We start from the raw sequence: 20,414 nt of genomic DNA on the forward strand, positions 1-20,414 counted from the left end.
ACAGTATCCTTAAAGCCCGAAATCAACCACTCTGGGTGCGGATGCCGACCCCGCTTATCTGCCTGATCAAGGAGATCATTGAAATCTCCCATAATCAACCATGGCAAAGTAGACTGTGCTGCTAGTGTTCGCAACAATTGCCAGGACTCCCTCCTCCTGTGTCTCTCCGGGAAGCCATAGTACCCGGTAAACCTCCACAATGGTCTACCCACATCCAAAGCTACTGATACATCAATATGATTGCTTGAATACCCTATAACATCCACCGAAATCGAGTCGAACCATAACAAGGCTAATCCGCCCTTATGGCCAACTGCCTCGACCACAAACATACTATCAAAACTGAGTTGCACACGAACCATCTCCATCATCCTCTTGTCCACAAAAGTTTCCACCAAAAACACTACCTTCGGCCTCTTATCGCGGACTAAATCTGCAAGGACACGAACTGCCGTCGGGTTGCCAAGCCCCCGGCAATTCCAAGACAGAAAACTCATAATCCTAGGCAGGCTTGCTGTCCCGCCTCCGATCCGTTTTTTGGCACCATCACTTCACAATCCATTGCTGTAAGGTCCGCATTCTGAGCCAACCCACTCTCATCAGTTCTTTTCCTTTTCTGCTCTCCCATAACTACTGCTGGTATAGATTCAATCACTGGAACCATCGCTGTAGATGCAATAGTCCCATGCAGAGGCATATCACCCTTACCCAAATCATTCGTACGTGCAGAACTCTCAATGACATCCATAGCAGGCGATCGCCACAACTGCCTGTCCACATTGGATTCTGGTGCGACCCAACTAAGTCTAGCCGAAGGAACAATACGCCTTCCGCCAGCACGCATATACGCACTGAAAGGCTTTTCCGCCTTAGGGTCAACAGCATGATTAAACTTAGGGTAATACCTATCACCATGACCAATCACACCACATAAAAAGCAAAATGTGGGTAATCGCTCATATCGAAAGTCGATGATTGCCCAAGATCCAGCGTCCTTCTTCAACTTCATCTGCTTCTTCAAAGGTTTAGTGATATCTATTGAAACCCTGACACGGTAGAACAACCGCATCGAGCCATCAAAGTTCCTTTCATCAGTGTTCACCAACGAACCCAAGAAGGACCCTATAGCACCCACAACGACTTCAGAACGGAAACCCACAGGAAGCCCGTGAATCTGAACCCAGAATTCCGCTTGTTGGAGCACCATCTGCTCCGGATCAACGCCCACTGGGACCCTCTGCATTACCAACAAGCATTGTTCGAACGTCCACGGCCCATCCGCAAGGACGCGAACAATATCAGTCTCCAAATAGAACCGAACCAGAAATCTGTGCGGCTGTAGCTGTCTCATGGTGACCCCCATAACCGGCCTCCACACCGCCGCCATAGTTTCTTGGAAAAACGTGAACCGGATTGGCTTCCCCGTGACCACGCGGCATACTGCGTAAAAGAAACCCTCCCCGTCTGATTGCTCCCCCGGAGCATGCTGAACCTGCATGGACACTTCTTCATCTTCCACATCTGCCAAGGTCAGATTCGCACACAAGTTCGAGATATCCGACGTCGCCATCGGAAGAAACGACCAAAAGACGGCAAAAACGGAAAAACCCTAGAAAGCTCGCGAAAGAGGCGAGAGAGAAACTTTTGTTTTTGATATTAATTATATTACTATATATTACAAATTTACAATGTGTTAATTTCATAGCAGGTATATTATTATTATTATGTAAATTAAATTAATATATTACTATATATTAACATGCATTAATTACTATTGCCATATGTATTTGTATGCATTACTTATGTAGTATATATATACTCCGTATTACATATCATGCTATACTGACCAAAATTTTAGGCGTATACTCTTCATTCCTGTTCTTGATAGAGAATTGAAAATATTTATCATCACCGTCTTCGATCAATTCCTAGTTAAAGTGAAAAATTAGTGCATTATTTTTTAATAATAAAAATAATAAAAACATATGTCATCATTTTATAAACTAAAATACTTAAGTATGTGTGTCTATATATAAAAAATATATTAAATTATAATAATTATTCGATGATGGGGATCCGTCACCGTTTCCCAAAAATGTTTCCCATTCCCATCCATGTCGGGGACGGGACAAATTATCCCTAATTGATGTGAATGTTCCGAATTGATTTTGAATTTTTAAATTAGTTACTGTTGTATATTTAAGAAAATGATAAGAGTGTACATAAACCAATATTATAATACTCAAAAAAGAGTACACTTATACCTTGATTTGTATATACAATATACAGAACATTGTTAGGTTTGCCTGTAAATTAAAATATACAGAACATTGTTTTAGCCTTTTAGGCATGCCAGGGGAAGAAAACAAGTGTATATATATACATTAAAATGATTACTTTGAGTTATGATAAATAATAGAAAGCTTAACCATCTACTCCTGTATATCTAAAAGGGATTCCACCCACGATACCAAAAAGGTGTAATACAATGGATGATAAAGTCAATTGGTTTAAAGGTTTCCTTCTACAATATCGGCATCAAATCACAGTATAATTTAATATTTTTTTTAATCAATAATTTATATAAGCATAACAAAAATTAATATACATAATTGTATCGGATACTATAATACACTGACATGGTAAACTTTTCATTAACTGTAACAAGTATATATTATGAAACTTTTAATAAATACATTTATGAATGAAACATAAATTGCCTTTTCATTAATTTTTTTTTACTTGCAATAAAACCAAGAATCTTGCCCAATGGTCCGTAGCACCCGACATGATACTTCAAACAACTTCCCTGCATCATATAAAAAAAATCAGTTTAAAAAAAGCAAAATTAAATAATATCGTAATTATTTTAATTTAATATTTGAATATCTTTATCTCCTATTTGACTATTTTCAGTGTGCAAAAATAAAATCAGTCCTATGGGTTGAATTGATCAACTATATACAACTTAAGCTAATTTTTTTGTTATGTAGTTTTTTTCAATTAAATCATCTTCGAATACTGATTAAAAAAAAAAAAAAAAAAAAGAATGTAACGTAACCATTAGGCCTGTAGATTTGGCGGATACTGATTAATGTACCTCTTCTAGATTTGGCGGAGGAAACTTTGACCTTACGACTGCCTGTTTTGACGTCTTTCTGATTCTTCGTCTTCTTCTTCTCCGGGAACAGAACTCCGTCAATCCCCTGAACTGAGATACGGCCGTCGGTGTAAATATCCGGGTCCAACAAGTAGGCCGAGTTGTCACCGTCCCCGAATTTCACTGACCCGTCCGATTCCCGAGCAACAATGGTGTGCGGCAAGCGCAGCGTTTCGTACTTCACCTTTCCGAATCTCCGGACGGCATTGTACATGCTCTCCTCCGTCTGGTACTCCGGCACGATGTGGTAGTATATTATCTGCTCCGGCGCCCCCGGATCGCTCAGCTGCTCCGCCGTAATCTTCGCCATGGCTTCATCGTTGGGGGCTAAAACCGTTAGTGCATAGCCTGCGTTCACGAGGTGCCCCATTTCCGCGGCTAAGTTTGTTAGGTTCACGAGAATATCGGCCATTTCGTTGTAACCGCCGAAGTGGAGGAGCGTTTGCACGAAGTCCTTCACCTGGCTCTCGCCGTCAAATTCCGTCGCTGGCTCCGACGCCATTGCTTGGTAGATCGGGAAAGGCGGCGGTGGAGAGGGAGGCGAGTGAGGCCCTTTTGGTATTACCGTGGTTGTTCTCTTCAACGTTCTCGGGTCAATTTCCGGGGCGCCTTCGGGTTTCACGGCGGAGAGAGCCACCAGGACCGAGTTGGAGCTAACCTGACTCGGTTTCCCGAGTCCGCTCACTGAGGAAAGGAGAAAAACAATGGCGATTGTGATCACCTTCTTCTTCGCAGACATTTTGAAGAAGCAAAATGCATGTCGAGTTGGAAGTATACGCAGACGTGCTTTTATATTTTGGCTATGAGGCTGTCCAACACGACTCAACCTGTCTGTCTCTATCATTTGCGTGTCGTTTTCTGTGTGCGAGTTTTGTGGTTCCTTTTTCTCTCTCTCTAAAGTAAATAAAATGCATTTTTTTTCAAGACAATGATTAGTATTTTCTTCCCAATTAAGCAAAATGCAATTCTGGTAGTAGTACATGTCTGTATATGAAGTCCAACTTTATATTTGTTTAAGTCATCATCATTATTGATTGTTATAGTGAAAGATATGAGCAAATATATATAGGAGGATTGAAGAGATAATAGATTTAGGTAAAAAGTGATGGCTGATAAGGATTAATTTAATTTATTAATTTTGCTAAATTATAAGTTAGTTGGAGTAACTTAGTGGTATAGCATTTTTGTTTGGAACACTGGGATTGACATTGTTCAATGGAATTGGTTGTGTACTTGTGTATGACTTGTTACTTCCTTATTTTCCGTTTCTTTTCATCTGGTTTCTTGCTGTATAGATAGCATATATGCAGCTACTCCAGCTAGCAAAATCTGTGAACGCATGCATAGACGGCGTAAGGATCGGTGGACGAAACGACTGACGCTCCGGTAGTATGGTTCAGTATTTTTTATTGTTTATTGTCACGGAAAACGTCAGTCTATGATCCGTGTGATACGTGTGGGCTGTGACATTACCCACAAGGTGAGTTAACTACGGTAGCCGGAGTAGGTGCCGCGGAAAGTATTTATTTAAAAAAAAAAAGAAAATTAAATCTTTCCGCGGCACTCGTAACGGGTGCCGCGAAAAGCCTTCCCTTTTAGCGTCAGTAGCATAGGCTACACCTGTAGGGTGTAGCGAAAACACTTTTATAGGTGTAGCCTATGACCTTTTTTGTACTAGTGATTAATAATTATGTTCACTTAAATAATTATCTTTAAGTCAGAAACCATTAAAAATCAAATTAAATATCACTTGACCTTTATACTATCATCATCCTAGTAAATGAACCGATGCGAAAAGTAATGTGAATTTTTATTTTATTTTGTTCTTATGTGGCTTGCAAGATTGCTATAATAGCAAGCGCTTGCAAGTATGACTTTTATAGTTTTATTTTCTTTTTATTTTGTTATTATGTTTATAATATAAAATGAAATTGATGGAGAATTGTAGGGATATAGAGAAAATAATACAAAAAAAAAATATAAATTTGATAATGTGAAAGTATGATTTACTTTTGAAAGTGATAGAATATTGCATGAATAAAGATAGACTTATTGTTAAATTCTTATTATACATGTCATAAATCATATTTAATACTTTGTACGTTGTTAAAATTTATACCAATTAATTGATGTGTTGTGATGAGCTGAGCTATCACCACTTACTATTTATTTATATTTTTCAATTTCTTAGTTCACAATGGTATTTTTTATATAAAATTTATTTTTTAAAAATCAAACATGGTGTAACTATATTCATAATTGTTACAAAAAATTACTCAAAAATCTATGTATTATAAGAGATGAATAATGTTACAAAATTGGTGGTCGAGTTGGTAGTGCATGTTCTTATCAATACGTGAAGTCATAGCACAAAATATTTCTAGTATAGTTTATATAAAATAATTCATTAGTAGTCAAACTATCAAACAATTATGTCATTATTTCAATCTTCTAAACAATTTTCCCTCCGTTCCACCTAACAAAAAAAAATCTGCTTCGGCAGTGTACATGAGCTCCTCGTACCGAGCATGTTGTATAAATACGGAGCTATACTTTTTATTATTGTTATATATACATGACGGTTACCTTCCCAAAACTCCTCGAGTAGACTCTCGACTTCCAGTTCCCGCGCAGATAATTCATTTTGTTTTCCTCTCGGAGAAATCTCGGACATTGAGTTCGCCGATCATCGTACACTCGCAATCACCATTCTCGATCAGTCGATCTGCTCCTGATCATCTTCATTTCCTCTAATGGATGTAATAATATCTTTCTTTTCTCTCTGTTTATATTTAATACACGCATTAATTTCTGCACAACACACACCGAGAGTTGTATCTACTTCAATTTAGTTTGTTTTGCTGGTTATTACTGCTTTCAATTGCGGTACTCATTGAGAGTAGCGGAGTAGTTTTGGAAGTGATTTTAGCAAAATTTTTGTTCGTTTGATTAGAGGAGAGGTGAGTACGTTTTGTTTGATTGTTGCGTACAATGCTGTTGATTGCAAAAATGTCGGGAATCGGGATTGGATTGATTAACAGCTTGAAGTCTAGTTAGATAAGAATTTCTTACTTCGCATGCTGCTTCATGAGTTTTTCGGAGCAGAGAGAAGTGTATGTGACCGAAATGACCGATGCTGATTCCGATGAAGAACCGGAAGGTACGCAGCAAGAATACTATGTAGACATGCCTGATACCGACGAAGAATTGGAAGGTACTCATCAGACTACGGAAGATACTCAACCTACGGAAGTTACTCAGCCTATGGAAGGTATCTATCGCCTATACATGAGCATTCTGTCGACTCTATGTGTTTGCATGTGCGGTCGGAAGCATATGAATTAGCGATAGATATGAAACGTGCCTGATACCCGGTGCAAAATTAATTTGTCTATATTATATGCTTGAATGCGCATGCATGATGTTATCATCAATTGAATGTTAGAGAACATTTGATTGCGTTTTGGAAAACCAATTTGCTTGGGCTGTTACAGTGATTTTGATTATGTCAAAATTTTGAATGTAGATCCTGTGGTTACATCGTGTACTTTTCCTCCAAGGGAGGTAATGATATCTTTCTTTTCTCTCTGTTTATATTCAATACACGCATTTCTGCACAACACACACCGAGAGTTGTATCTACTTCAATTTAGTTTGTTTTGCTGGTTATTATTGCTTTCAATTGTGGTACTCATTGAAAGTAGCGGAGTAGTTTTGGAAGTGATTTTAGCAAAATTTTTGTTTGTTTGATTAGAGGAGAGGTGAGTACGTTTTGTTTGATTGTTGAGTACAATGCTGTTGATTGCAAAAAAAGTCGGAAATCGGAATTGGATTGAGTAACAGCATGAAGTTTAGTTAGATCAGAATTTCTTACTTCGCATGCTGCTTCATGTGGTTTTCGGAGCAGGTAGGATTCTATGTGACCGAAGCTGATTCCGACGAAGAACCGGAAGGTACGCAGCAAGAATACTATGTAGACATGCCTGATACCGACGAAGAATTGGAAGGTACTCATCATACTACGGAAGATACTCAGCCTATGGAATTGGAAGGTACTCAGCCTACGGAAGATGAGCCTACGGAAGGTACTCAGCCTACGGAAGGTATCCAGCCTACGGAAGGTATCTATCGCTTATACATGGGCACTCTGTCGACTCTATGTGTTTGCATGTGCGGTCGGAAGCATATGAATTAGAGATAGATATGAAACGTGCCTGATATCCGGTGCAAAATTAATTTGTCTATATTATATGATTGAATGCGCATGCATGATGTTATCATCAATTGAATGTTAGAGAACATTTGATTGCCTTTTGGAAAACGAATTTGCTTGGGCTGTTATAATGATTTTGATGATGTCAAAATTTTGAATGTAGATCCTGTGTTTACATCATGTACATATGAATACGAGGTGGATGGTCCAACCTCAGTACGGTTGACATGGACAATTGAGAATTTCTCGAGGTTGAATGCCATGGGGCTGTATTCAGGCAGTTTTTCTCTGGGAAGAGGATATCAATGGTATTGGTTCTGTGCAATTGTATAACTTTTATTTTCCTAATGATTCGGTGATATATTTTGTGCTCGCTTGGTTCAGAATGCAGAGATTAGTATTTGGTGCAACTTTTATTTGTTGCCTGTGCAGGAGGTTAATAATGTTCCCAAAAGGCTATAAAGGAGATGATCATTTGTGGATATACCTAGATGTTGCTGATTATTCAGAATTGCCATCTGGGTGGATTGTAGATGCCTTGTTCAGTATATCTGTGTTTAACCACATCCAAGACGAGATGACAAAAAAAGAATGTAAAATTATTTAATTGATTGCATTATTAATGATTCTAATAATAGTTGCTACTATAACATCTTGACTTGTCAATCAGTTTTGGAGAGAATAATATAATAGCCTTATAGGGAGAGATAAGGAATTCAAAATGCTAAATTAGCAGATATTATACTTTTGTTTGGGCAAGAGAGCTACCAATAATTATGCTGCAGTGTCATTTTGTGTTTCAATTCTGACAGTTTTTGTACTTGTCATTATCATCATCATAATTATCACTCCATATATTGTGAATGGATATTGTCTGAGTCGCTGAGCGTTTTGAGCAGGTTGATTACGTGGTCTTGTTTATGAAGTTTTTACTATTAGTTTTGGGATCTTGTTTATTTTTGAATAATGTATTGTGTATAACATCTTCCATTGGGCGCTTAACTTATACTACAACTCAAGTTATATGCTCTTCTGGATGCAAAATCCAGACCCAGATTATAACACAGTTTATCTGTGTTATATTTCAACCCCTTTTACTGCACTGAGACATTTTTTGGTGACTAATTCACGCTCTTCTGTAATTCTGCATTTAGTTCTTGCTAGTTTCATAGTTTACCAATCATTTGGTTCCATATATACATGCACTGTCCAGGTAACTTGTGGTTTGATAATTTTACTGATCCTCTGCTGCAGGTTATCACAAGTTCAACGAAAGAGAGAGTAACTGGGATTTCAAATTCATGCCACTTATAGAGCTCAATGATCCTAACAGGGGTTTTCTTGTCTTTGACACGATTGTAGTTGAAGCTACTGTAACTCTTTGTGAGATGATTGATTATGACTCTAAGAAAGAGACTGGTTATGTACGTCATTACCAGGTATATACTGCCCCCAATTTTCATGGTATTGTGTTTCCATATTTTTATGCAGATCAGAGATATTTGTGCAATTTTGAGCAAACAATAAAGGAGTTCAATGTATTTTACTTCAGGAATAGAATATGGAGTGTTCCTACGAATATGTTAAGTACTCATTTTTATGTGAGCAGTTTGTAGAGGCTAGAGTATTATTTTAAGTCTCTTACATGATATTTGGTTCATGGAATAGATTGAGAATGGAATAAGCCTATTACCTAATTGTAATAGGTATATACCTTTTATCATAATATTAAAGATGGCTAGTATTAATTGTTCCTATTTCATGGAGTGTTATTCCCAAGAAGTTCCTAATATTAGTTGTTCCTAAGTTAAAGATAGCTAATTTTTCATAATATTAAAAGTGTATATTTGTATGCACATATACGTATACACACTCATAGGAACACATACATACACATACAAATTTGTATTTATACAAATTATATAAAAAATAAATTAATATGTGTGTGTATACTTATTTATTTACATAAATAAATTTATATAATTACACACAAAAAAACATATAAATAAATGTGCGTTTTACCTTGTGAGAATTTCATGATTGTTTCAGTAATTGTTAGCTTTCTGTACAATTCTGGAGCCATGAATGTAGCATTATATTATCTTCATCTTTGTTACTAGCAACCTGTTCTATTGTCCCTAATATAAAATGAAGCAATGCAGACATTTAAAAAAAAATTACTTAGCTTTTCTTTCAACTAAAATTTAATTTTAGCCATGAGACTGGAGACATAGTTGCATGTTATATCTAATGGTGATAATGAGTTAGAACATAACATTCTTGCTAGTTGCTATTAGTTTATTTTGCACTACTGGCACATAATGCTTTCAAATTCTGTTACCTTGTGTTGCTTGTGTGCAAAAGCTCATGTGTTTTGAAGTGTAAAGATAAATTTTGCATTTGACAGGCTCATGGCTCTCAGGTTATTGTTCGCTTCCGTTCGTTAGAGAAACCCAGTGAGGATGAGTTCACTCTTGAATTGTATGGATCCTATTTTCAGTTTCCATGCTATGTGTGGCTTTGCAAATCTTGCATTTTGGGTTTTGTTTTATCAGTTTTTTGCTCATTAATCATGCCAATGAACATATAGCTCAAAGGAGGACAATTATGATAAAGTCATTCAAAGTGTAGCCAGGTATCTTGGTTTGGATGATCCATTGAAAATTAGGCTTACATCACATAACTACTTTACCCAATGCCCTATGCTCCATCCAATAAAGTATCGGGGAGTAAGACATCTGTTAGACATGCTCATTCACCATAGTCAGGTACCTTATGCGTAAGTGTACCTCAATCTTCATTGTTTTCTTTATACCATTACACCTCTGCTTGACTGGTTTTAGCATTGTCTTAATGTAGGTTTCAGATATTTTGTATTACGAAGTCCTGGATATTCAATTGCCAAAACTGGAAGACCTGAAAACTCTGAAAGTTGCTTTCTGTCCAGCAAAGATTGGAGTGAGTCTGGGAAGCTTGTTTCTACTTCTATGTTTGTCTTATTGCTCCCTTTTTCCTTACACTAATTTGATTTACCTTCTATGGCCCTCTATTTTAGGTGACTATCTATACTATTACGTTGACAAATCAAAGTACCGTGATGGATGTTCTTGATGACCTCAAGACAAAGGTAATTCTTCAACATTGTGTGCTCTCACACAGTCACACCTGATGTCAATACACTCAAAACTTGAACCTGCCCTAAACTTTTATTTTTATTTTTATTTTTCTTTTAAACCTAACATAAGAGGGAATAGAAACAAATATTCATGTCTGATTTAATGGGGGAAAGAACTGTACACCACTTGCTTGCTGAAACCCTTGGGTGTTCCTGAATCAGCACTATGAAAAGTACACTAACTGTACAAGTATGCTTCTGTGAGAGAATAGAAGAAAATCTACTCATCCTTTATAGTGCTATGGAACAGGTTGAGTTGTCACATCCAGATGCTGAGCTAAGATTGTTGGAGATTTTCTGTCATAAAATTCGTAAGGTACTTGTTTGCTCTTGCTTGTAAACTTGGGACTTTATCAAAGAACTTGCAACCTGAGAGACTATTTTTTCTTAGACTTTGCATATATAGATGCAAATAAATCTTATTAATCATCTAATATTAATCAAAGATTTGCTAAACTATATATCAAAAAAAAAAATATAGAGTATATGGACCGTATCATAAAATTAATAACTAATGATACTATGAATATTAAAGGATAAATATATTTAGGTCATTGCCTAGGTGAATTCCTCATTACTATTATTATTATAAGGAAGAGGAACCAGAAAGGATTCAAGTCTTGAGTGAATGAGGAGGATGCTTTCTAATTTCCTTTTGTACATGAACTTGCATTTCATTTCTTTTAAGCATTCATTCTATTGCAAATTTTGTTCCAAGCTGCATGCATCCTCTTGGTGGTCTGAAAAAATCAATTGCTTAAAAAAAAAGTTTAGATTTGTTGAGAAGCATATCAGCTTTGTGAATGCATGTATGCTTTACAAGTCTACTCCATATTTCAATTCATAGTACAATATATTTGTAATATTACATGCATGTTTGTTCAGATTTTCCCTTCACAAGAAAGGATTGGAACCATAGATCACCACATGACATTACGTGCAGAAGAGGTATGTTAATCTGGCAGGTTTGGTTTTCCTATTTCTGGAGTGTCCCTTCTTCCACCTAGAAATGGGACCTAAAATTCCACAGGGCATTACATGCTTTATCCCCCTTTGTAAAAATTCACTAAGATGAGAGAAGATTGATTCCAAGTTTATTAATGATTTATTTTCAAGGTTGAAGAAAGCAGTGTATCTTATGAAGGAATTCAAAATTTTAATTTTGAAGTGTGTGAATTAGTGAAATCTTGTTTGAGGACCTGAACTTGAGTACTACAACCATATATAACCTAATCTTTCTAATTATTAAGGATCTCACAAGTAGTAGTATATTGAAGGATGAACAATCTAGTGAGCAAATTTTCTTTTTTTCCTTTTTAACTAAAAGAAAGCAACTGAGTCATCTAGCCTTTTGTAGTCTTGTCAGCCTTTTCCAATGCCAATTCACCACATGAATTTAAATTACTCAAAGCGTACCATTGTACCAAAGGTCCTTAAGTTAATTAGATAGAACAGTAAAGAGTTTATAGGTCCTTGAGAGTGGAGCGTTGGAAAGTTTAGGCCCTAAATGAACTTTGTACCTAAAGTTGAGCTCTTTATGCCATAGTTGATTCCTTCTGAAACATGAAGGTTTTTGGTTCCAACAAGACTGGTTGGAAGGTTTGATCTAGCTTTCTGTGTCCAGATTACTTTTTTTTTAGGTTGGATCACTTATTCATAACAGCTGCACAATAATGAAGCTGGATTATGGAACATTCCCCAATCCAGAAGGACCAAACATGCAAAAGACAGATAAATAATAATTTTACCAGCACTGGATATAAATGCTACAGATCTCAATTGAAGCTGTAGAAGATACACATACACTGATAGGTTAATAATAATTGGTTTTCTTGTTGATTGTGTTATGGTTCACTTTTTGTTTACCACAGATTCCCGAAGAGGAGAAGAACCTTGGTCGTCATGATCGTTTGATTCATGCTTGTCATTTTATGCACACAACTCAGAATGAGGCAGTAAGTACATGGAATGGATTGAAAGTCCTTCATTCTTTTCATTATGTCAATTCTTGGTAGTTTCCCCTTTTCTACAAAGAGCTGTTCAACTGGTTGCTAAACTGTACTCCTATTTCATATTAAAGCTTGTTACAAATTTTGGGGAACCCTTTATCCTTGTTCTTCATGAGGGTGAGATATTGGCTGAAATTAAAGCACGCATACGGAAGAAACTACAAGTTCTTGATGAGGAGTTTTTAAAGGTGCTTTTGACTTTTCTTTCTCCTCATATTTCTCTAATTGCATGAGTGCACGACAGTAGATACAATTTCAGGACCATTTTTAGTTTCATCATATAACACTATTGTTGTTGTTGTTATTGTAAATTCTTGTATCTTTGCTAAATTGAATTATAATTACTTTTCAGTGGAAGTTTGCATTAGTTTCTAGGGGATATCCTAAGTACCTAGAGGACTCTGACATTTTGTCAAAATGTTTTGAGGTAATGCATGCCTTGGCTTAGTTTTTCTGATTAGTTTTCCCCCTATTTTGTTGTGTGGCTCTAATTAAATTTGTGTTTATATATGCATGGCTTTTCCTCAATGTGATCTTTGGATTTCAGAAAAGTGAAGTTTGTAGTGATTGGGAGCAGTACCTTGGAATGGAGCATACTGACAATAATGCTCCTAAATGCCCAAATTCTTCTATCCTGGTATGAACATTTGTGAAATTATACTATTTTATTGAGATATATGCTTAAGTCTTAATTACTTGATCAAAGTTTAATTTATAGTTCAAATGAAATTTAGCGGTGATCCTGATATTTCTGAGCCATATTATATACACATCTTTAAATTGCAGAACCCAAGCAAATTGGAGAAGGACAAAGCCCCTTAGAATATACAATTAGGGAGCCTTAAGGTGATGCATTGGCTGGACAAGTATCTTTGTATCTACAACTCTGTGTACAGAAACATAATGATTTTGGAGGTGGCCTAATTCTTCAGTTGTAGCTGAGAACTGCCAGATGATTTTTAGTATATGTTGGTTCTGACATTTGTCGTACTCTATTTTGGAAGTGTTTCTACGTTCATTCGTTGTTATGTTGATCTGTTTGAGGAACATGGAGATGGGAGATCTTAGACCTATAATAAATGTTGAACTTCACTAAAGAGCATGGCTTTTTCCATATTATATTCATCCAGATGTCTAGTTTGATTTGAGTCGTTTGCCTTCTTTGTTTCATTTGAATAAGTGAATCCTTGCACATCTGACTTGTGTTTTGCTCAAAATAAATAAGAGCATCCGGATATTAAATAACAAAATTTGAACGTTTTCAATTAATTTTGGTTAATTAAGAAATGAGTTGAAACTCTTTCAAAAACTTTTATTTTCTTAGGAAACAATACAAAAATATTTATGCACAAGTTTTAAGAGTTGTAATGTTTGCAAGTATTTGTTATTACTTAGGAAAAAGCCCCTAAATAATAATTAAAAAGTCAATTAGATTCCTAAACATTTAAATGATCTGTAACAGGTCAATGAGATCAATCACTGTTCAGGGAGAAATTCGATTACCGTCGCCGGACTCCGACGGAAGGCAACCAAATGGTCGCCTTCAGTCATGGAAGGCGACCACTGGAAGGCGTTTGGTCGCCTCCTCCATTGAAGGCGATCGGCGACGGTTCTGCACGAATGGTGTTTCAACCCCTCCCTCAACCCTAGTTAGGAATTCAGGATCTTTGCCTACATGAATTTAGCTCATTTGTTCAGTAGGTAATATTTGGGAGAAAATACTAAAGTTTGAATCGCGGCACGCGGGAGTGTGGGGGATCATACTCAAAGTGAGTAGATCCCTTGTGCGCACTGACATTTGGTCATGTTTGTTAAGTTATTGAGTCACCATGATATACATTATCCTAAATGTTTTGTCAGGTCGAAGTGTGAAGGCTTGAGATTGAGGATTCAACGAAGGATCATTGCCCACAATTAGGAATTTAGGATCTCATCTTTAAGAAAATTAACGTGCGAATTTAATACAGAAAAAAAAAATAAAAATCAATGTCATGATGATATTATATCAGGTGCATGCAACGTCAATGTAAGCAATCAAAAGCGGTATTTATTTATTAATTTAAGATTAGGAAAAAGGGATGTTTCCAAAATACACGTCCTTTTAATTTCTTGTACCCCCTGCCGTTCCTTGCACACCAAGCATGCATCTTCTTCTTCCTATTTCCTTAAACTTGCCTAAACTACATACAACCTCACAGCACCCTCCAGTTTAATATTGTTGGGAATCTGATCTCTTGTGTCTCCAATTTCAAGAGAATCTACGCCAAAACTACTATGATTTCCAACTAATTGGTCTGTTAGTTGAGGTTGACTATAATGGCTCATCTTCCTAAACAAGTTGGGGTTTCGTTATGTCTGATGATTCTAATTTTATCATCACAAAGTTGCTTCTCATGGGGCTGGTGGATCTTTGGTTCCAGCAACAATAATGCCGGCCGGGAACAAACCCAATGCAGATCTTCCTCGCCAAACCATTATTATTCTTCTGAATTCTCCATGGAGCCTTTCGATAGCGGGCGAGGGTTGAAATTAGTAGAAGCTGCGGAGGAGAAGATGTTGGCCCCTAATTCTTGCTGGAGAAGGGCTTATCAGAGCATGTTTGCTGAGTGTTCTAAGGTTCTTTCCGACGAGGAACTCAAATCCAGACTTGCTTGGCATCTCACTGATTGTTTCCAGCACCACTCTGGAAGGCCTCCCCTCCCTCGCTGTGATGCAGGGTCTGCCATGTCTAAGTGTTTGAAGAACTTGGATGATTCTGCCCACAGAACTTATCTCGAATTCTTCCTCCAGACTGACTCTATCTGTCATCAGTTGCAGTAAGTCACAATAAATTTTCATTCTTTCTATGGAAAATTGCATTTTTCATCTTCTACCCCGCTTCGTGTAACTTGGTCCTTGAGTTACACAATTAATTCCAACAGATGTCAATTTTAAATTTAGTCTCACGTTTTTGCTATTTAACATCCCCTATTATTATTTTATGGACACTTTTAGTCATTCTCATGACTTTTTCCTATTTTTAATAAGAGCATTTTTGTCTTTTCATATTTTTCTTTTGTTATTTTTCAGGTTTCAACTGGTTTAATTGGTTTAGGACTTTACCGGTTAAAAAATATGGTTACTAAAAATCAGATGTTACCTAAAGTCCTAAATCAATTAAATCGGTTGAAACCGGAAAAATAACGTAAGAAAAATATGAAAAAGACAAAAATTCCCTTACTAAAAATAGGAGAAGTCATGAGAAGGACTAAAAGTGTCCAAAAATAATAGTCTGGGATGTTAAATGGCAAAAACCGTAACCTGGGGCTAAATTTGAAATTGCGACCTCTTTAGTTATATGTCTGTGGGACTATTTTTGCAACTTAATAAAGTGATAGATTTGGTCCTAGCTTCAAAGACTAAACTCGCTACTTTGGACATATAAGACTAAGTCGGTACCACAGGACATAACTGGAGTACTAAAAATGGAATTTTCCCTTCTTTGTATGTTAGTATAGTTCATTTGATTTCAATGCTAAGATTGACCTGTTAAACTGAGAAAGCTTCAGTCTTGAATTTGAACAAGTTTATAACATGTTCTATTGTAGGATGCATGCATTTAGGCATGACACAGAGAGGCTGGTGAATGAGTTGAAGAACACTGCAGAGAATGTTTGGGAGAAGCTAGGGGACATTGGGGAGAAAGAGGATGATATACTGCAAACTTCAGCAAAAATTCATGACTCTTTGGCCTCGGTTGATTACCGGACTCAGGATCTGGAAAGGGCTTCAAAGAATGTCGAAGCTCGTGTGAATGAGGTGTTGAGGCATTCAGAATCGATCCATGAACAATCCCTGGGAATTTCTGAGTCCCAGAAGGAGCTAACTGAGGGGCAGGCAAAGATGAAGGAGAAATTAGCAGAGGGAATTGCAATGGTTCAACAGTCTTATACTAGTTTGGATAAAGAGATGAATGAGTTGAAGAATGAGGCTGAGGAAATAGAGAAGGAGATTGGGAAAGTTGGAGAGGAAATGTTTTCAAAGATGAGAACACTTCAAGGCAAAGCTGATGATATTGAGAACATTGCAGGGGTTTCTTTGGATAAACAGAAAGAGCTCTTGAATGGCCAGTCTGCTGCTCTTGAAGGTATTCGAATTCTTAACACGTTTCTGAGCCAAGCACTCGAAGAAAGCAGGTAAAACGCACAATACCATCACGTTCTTGTTTTTTTGTTGAGATTCACGAGAACAAGAAACAATAAAAATGGCAGAAAGTAAAGAAGACAAGATTTACAAATCTAAAAATTTGCTGTTATGTCTCGGAATTCATAGGGGAACTCTGCAAAAATTGGCTGAAATCGGGCATAAGCAGCAAGATGAGCTTCTTAGAAGGCAAGAACAGCTGCAGCAAGCACATGATCATCTTGTTGAAAATTCGAAAACAATATTAGCAGCTCAGGTTAACATTGCCACTTGTTTAAGTTTAACCTTACATAATTGCTTCTTAGTTCTTACAAATCACGATTTTTTGAAAACAGGAAGCCTTTGAATCGAAGCAAGCGAGCATGTTTGTTGCCTTGGACAAGCTCTTCGCGTTGCACAACGCCATGCTCCTTGAATCGCGACTGATCAAAGCTTTCTTGGTTTACTCGATGTCGATCTTTCTTCTCTACATGTTCACTAGCATGAAGCAGACTTACAATGTGAGGCCTAGGCTTTATATAGGTAAAGTAACTCCATTTCTACATTGGAAAAGTAACCTTTTCTGCATTTGTGAAGTAACCTTTTTCTTGATTTCAGGTTTGTGTGCTACATTTGCCATTGAATTAGCCATAGTTCGATACGGGACATACGAGATTGAGAAGCAATCTTGGGTTATAGGCATTATCAGATCACTGTACATGGTTGCAGCATCAATTCAACTTCTGTATGCTATTTGGACATACAGGTAGAAAAGATGTTTCCCATTTTCAAAATGAAAAACTGTGTCAGTAAACATGTTTTCTGTTTTCTGTTTTTCATATTTTGATCTCCAGTTAATAAACGGGCCCTAAGATTCTTTATGTTTTTTGCAGGGACTATGAAATTTTGAACCATCAGATGCTGCTGACATTGATTGAGAAAGTGAATGGAATACAGAAACACAAGGAGCTGCCATGGGAAATGGAGAGCGATTCAGACAGCGAGGTTAACTGGTCTTTGTGGGTTGATACCGAATTGCCCGATGATGTTGATAAACTGGAGGACCCTGACTATATACTTCTTGAAGAAGTTGCAGAAAACCCAGGCATGAACAATGCACTAACCAGGAGATATAACCTCCGAAATCGCCATAATAGATTAATGTAGTCTACCAACATTAATTCATTCTTTAACTATTCTTTGTAGTGTTGTACTATGATTAACCTTCTGTTTTGCCGAAATATATTGAAAGAAGAATAGTCTTTTTGTTGAACAAAAGGGTTGAGAGAATTGGAAATGCTTAACTGATCACACTTGACATTAATCCTGAGGAGCATACCTCCTTCTAAACAGACAATAAACTTATTACTGGGAATAAAAAACAACTTGAAGGGAAATTCAAAGGGGAAACAAGATGAATCTGCTGGGAATAATCATGAATCTATGCGTCGGGATCCATTGCTAGAATAGTGCTGAGATTCATGGGATTCATGTATTTCGTCGTGCCTCCCATGATTTGCTGGACAATCAATCTGTTAGCCTTTTCGGAGGGGTGGAAGGGGTCCCAGAACGCATACTGATCCCGGTTTGAGCACAGGTTAGACAGTGCTGTGCAGAGGCCGAGCCCATTGTATGGTCCTTGTCCACAGCACGCCACTTTTGATGTAACAAACCCTGCAACAAACCAAAAATAGCTCAGATTGTTGCAATATAATCACATTCTAATGTTCTATCTGCATTTAAGGGATTTAGTTACCAAATGCCCGGGGGTTGCTAACGAAATCGTTGTGAGTTTGCTGTGTATTTGCAGCAATAAAAACAGTCCTGCCTAGCTGCCTGTTAAGCCCTTGCAGCATTTGATTGAGCTGTGGGTTATAGAGGGCTGCAGCTCTCTGCAGCTCTGCTGCACACTCCCCGTTTCTGCTGCGCTGTGCCAACTCCGCTGGCACACACCCCAGCGGTCCCGTTCCTGTCACGAGGGCCCTTCTAACCCCGAGAGCATAAAACTTCTGCAACAATTAAGAAAAATAATAGGGAAACAGGACCATGGGTTAGACTAGTTAATTGATTGGATTCAGTTTTTTAAACTGTTTCGGGAATATTTGATGGGAGTAAATATTGGGGAAGAGAATTACCAGCAAGAGTTTTTTGTATTCTGAGATGAGAAAGGGCACATAATCCTGGAGAGAATACTGGCGAGACCTGAAAGAGTTAGGCACAAGATAGTAGTTGTTCACAAAGTCATTCCCTCCTACTGTGATGAGAACAAGAGCCTGGTTCACCAGCTGCTTTGTGCGCTGGGCTCCTATCATTGCACTCACGCGCCGCTGATATGCCCTGAAGTAGTCCAGTTGCTGGGGCATTCTGATTATATTCACCTGCAAATGTAGCATTTTCTGGTCATTATTCGAGAGTGTACACCGGGTAAACCTGTCTCAGCCTGCAAATTAAAGGACTAAATCTTGCCCATAGCTGATCGGCTCAAACCAAGAAAGCCAATAAATTGCTCACTGGGAGTCAAAATTTGTAACATTATTGTGATTACTAAGTCAACAACCTGACCCTAGTCGAGTGTGTAGACTGATAAATCTTGCCTTGTGATCTTAATCGGCAAAAGACCACAAGGAGTTAAACGAGCATAGTTTGTCCATAGTTGATTGACTCAAACCAAGAAGGTGAATAGGTCACTCCCACTAAGAGTCGAACTTGCAGGCAAGTAAAGGAAAAAAAAAGAAAAAGAAAAGAAGATGTATGTATAGTATAGTATAGTATTACAAATTGAACTCCGGTGTCGTTGAGAATCCCAATCCCTGCTGATGCAAAGTTGGCACCAACAAGCATTCTTTGGCCATTAAACTGTGGGCTCAAGTAAGGCAGTGGGGATTCTGAAGACCCAATCTGCTGACCTGCATTATTATGCATATATACTAAATTATTATTCATCAATTCGATCACATGCTTTACTTAGTTTAATTACTGAAACATCAACAACGTAACCAACCAACATTGTAACATTATATTAATGTACTTAACTGATAATGTCAGGGATGTTTAAGCCATTAGAGAAACGGCCGGTTGGTCTGTGGGTTGGGTAATCAAGTCCATAAGGAGGGGAGTCCGCCCTAGCAGTAGTGGCCAAGTAGTTATTGTTGCCACTATCAACCAGCGAGTCCCCAAACACGAAAAATGCTCGACCCTCTGCTTCACTCACCGCACCTCCTAGGATCAGTAGCACTACAACCCCAACAACAATGCACACACCACTGCTGGGAACCCAAGAACAAGACCACCATTTATTAGCAGCACCCATGGCCATTATTATATTGCCTGCAAATAGATATCCAAGAATTGAAGAAGATCGAAATGTTTGCATGAAAGATGAAGATTGATATGATGCATATATATATAAATATACAGACGTTGCATGAAATGAAAGGTGAAGATTGAATTAAATGTTGAAGGTAGTGGGTGGGTGGGTATATAGTAGCCAGTTGGAAAGGATGGTAAATAAGTGCAACTAGTTTTCTAGTGGTGCATAAGTATTCATCGAATTGGACAGTTTACGGTTGTGTGTTGACTGTTCCAATCATAAGAAAAGCTGTTTTTATATTATATGCTTGCTTACTTGTGGATATATATATAAAATGCTCTCCTTTAATTTGGATCATATCCTCTAAGATTAAGACAAGACTTTGG

At 37.4% G+C, this 20,414-nt stretch overlaps 4 protein-coding genes across 4 annotated transcripts; 2 read left to right on the forward strand and 2 right to left on the reverse strand.

Moving 5' to 3' along the window:
* Window positions 1-2,630: 2,630 nt before the first annotated feature.
* Window positions 2,631-4,004, reverse strand: LOC116012969 (fasciclin-like arabinogalactan protein 18). Its single transcript, XM_031252635.1, has 2 exons — window positions 3,101-4,004; window positions 2,631-2,809 (listed from the first exon to the last, which is right to left on the reverse strand). The coding sequence occupies exons 1-2, from the start codon at window positions 4,002-4,004 to the stop codon at window positions 2,739-2,741; spliced, it is 975 nt and encodes a 324-aa protein (XP_031108495.1). The 3' UTR covers window positions 2,631-2,738.
* Window positions 4,005-6,424: 2,420 nt separating this feature from the next.
* LOC116012970 (ubiquitin carboxyl-terminal hydrolase 12-like) lies at window positions 6,425-13,612 on the forward strand. The gene is made up of 17 exons (XM_031252636.1): window positions 6,425-6,431; window positions 6,687-6,724; window positions 7,068-7,245; window positions 7,537-7,681; window positions 7,806-7,966; window positions 8,628-8,812; window positions 9,781-9,854; window positions 9,964-10,141; window positions 10,233-10,331; window positions 10,429-10,500; window positions 10,799-10,864; window positions 11,434-11,496; window positions 12,420-12,503; window positions 12,629-12,745; window positions 12,910-12,984; window positions 13,105-13,194; window positions 13,344-13,612. The coding sequence occupies exons 1-17, from the start codon at window positions 6,425-6,427 to the stop codon at window positions 13,377-13,379; spliced, it is 1,668 nt and encodes a 555-aa protein (XP_031108496.1). The 3' UTR covers window positions 13,380-13,612.
* Window positions 13,613-14,784: 1,172 nt separating this feature from the next.
* On the forward strand, window positions 14,785-17,906 carry LOC116012166 (protein GAMETE EXPRESSED 1-like). Its single transcript, XM_031251642.1, has 6 exons — window positions 14,785-15,373; window positions 16,145-16,732; window positions 16,869-16,995; window positions 17,075-17,261; window positions 17,337-17,484; window positions 17,612-17,906. The coding sequence occupies exons 1-6, from the start codon at window positions 14,874-14,876 to the stop codon at window positions 17,883-17,885; spliced, it is 1,824 nt and encodes a 607-aa protein (XP_031107502.1). The 5' UTR covers window positions 14,785-14,873; the 3' UTR covers window positions 17,886-17,906.
* A 93-nt stretch (window positions 17,907-17,999) lies between these two features.
* On the reverse strand, window positions 18,000-20,098 carry LOC116012167 (GDSL esterase/lipase At5g18430-like). The gene is made up of 5 exons (XM_031251643.1): window positions 19,752-20,098; window positions 19,494-19,624; window positions 18,854-19,096; window positions 18,475-18,727; window positions 18,000-18,392 (listed from the first exon to the last, which is right to left on the reverse strand). Exons 1-5 carry the CDS (start codon window positions 20,089-20,091, stop codon window positions 18,160-18,162), a joined length of 1,200 nt encoding a protein of 399 aa, XP_031107503.1. The 5' UTR covers window positions 20,092-20,098; the 3' UTR covers window positions 18,000-18,159.
* Between the last annotated feature and the right edge of the window lie 316 nt (window positions 20,099-20,414).

This window comes from Ipomoea triloba, chromosome 3, assembly GCF_003576645.1.
Source record: "Ipomoea triloba cultivar NCNSP0323 chromosome 3, ASM357664v1".
In the NCBI taxonomy this organism is placed as follows: domain Eukaryota; kingdom Viridiplantae; phylum Streptophyta; class Magnoliopsida; order Solanales; family Convolvulaceae; genus Ipomoea; species Ipomoea triloba.

Excerpts from the sequence above, each read along its gene's own strand:
- LOC116012167 (XM_031251643.1), bottom strand. The coding sequence starts at position 20,091 with ATGCAAACATTTCGATCTTCTTCAATTCTTGGATATCTATTTGCAGGC. Across the intron at positions 19,625-19,751 it reads AAACATCCCTGACATTATCA|GTCAGCAGATTGGGTCTTCA; the intron begins GTTAAGTACATT and ends ATAATAATGCAG. Across the intron at positions 18,393-18,474 it reads TAGCAACCCCCGGGCATTTG|GGTTTGTTACATCAAAAGTG; the intron begins GTAACTAAATCC and ends GGTTTGTTGCAG.
- LOC116012969 (XM_031252635.1), bottom strand. The coding sequence starts at position 4,004 with ATGATAGAGACAGACAGGTTGAGTCGTGTTGGACAGCCTCATAGCCAA. Across the intron at positions 2,810-3,100 it reads CTCCGCCAAATCTAGAAGAG|GGAAGTTGTTTGAAGTATCA; the intron begins GTACATTAATCA and ends TATATGATGCAG.
- LOC116012970 (XM_031252636.1), top strand. Across the intron at positions 10,501-10,798 it reads TTGATGACCTCAAGACAAAG|GTTGAGTTGTCACATCCAGA; the intron begins GTAATTCTTCAA and ends GCTATGGAACAG. Across the intron at positions 12,504-12,628 it reads ACACAACTCAGAATGAGGCA|CTTGTTACAAATTTTGGGGA; the intron begins GTAAGTACATGG and ends TTCATATTAAAG.
- LOC116012166 (XM_031251642.1), top strand. The coding sequence starts at position 14,874 with ATGGCTCATCTTCCTAAACAAGTTGGGGTTTCGTTATGTCTGATGATT. Across the intron at positions 17,262-17,336 it reads GAGGCCTAGGCTTTATATAG|GTTTGTGTGCTACATTTGCC; the intron begins GTAAAGTAACTC and ends TCTTGATTTCAG. Across the intron at positions 17,485-17,611 it reads TATGCTATTTGGACATACAG|GGACTATGAAATTTTGAACC; the intron begins GTAGAAAAGATG and ends TGTTTTTTGCAG.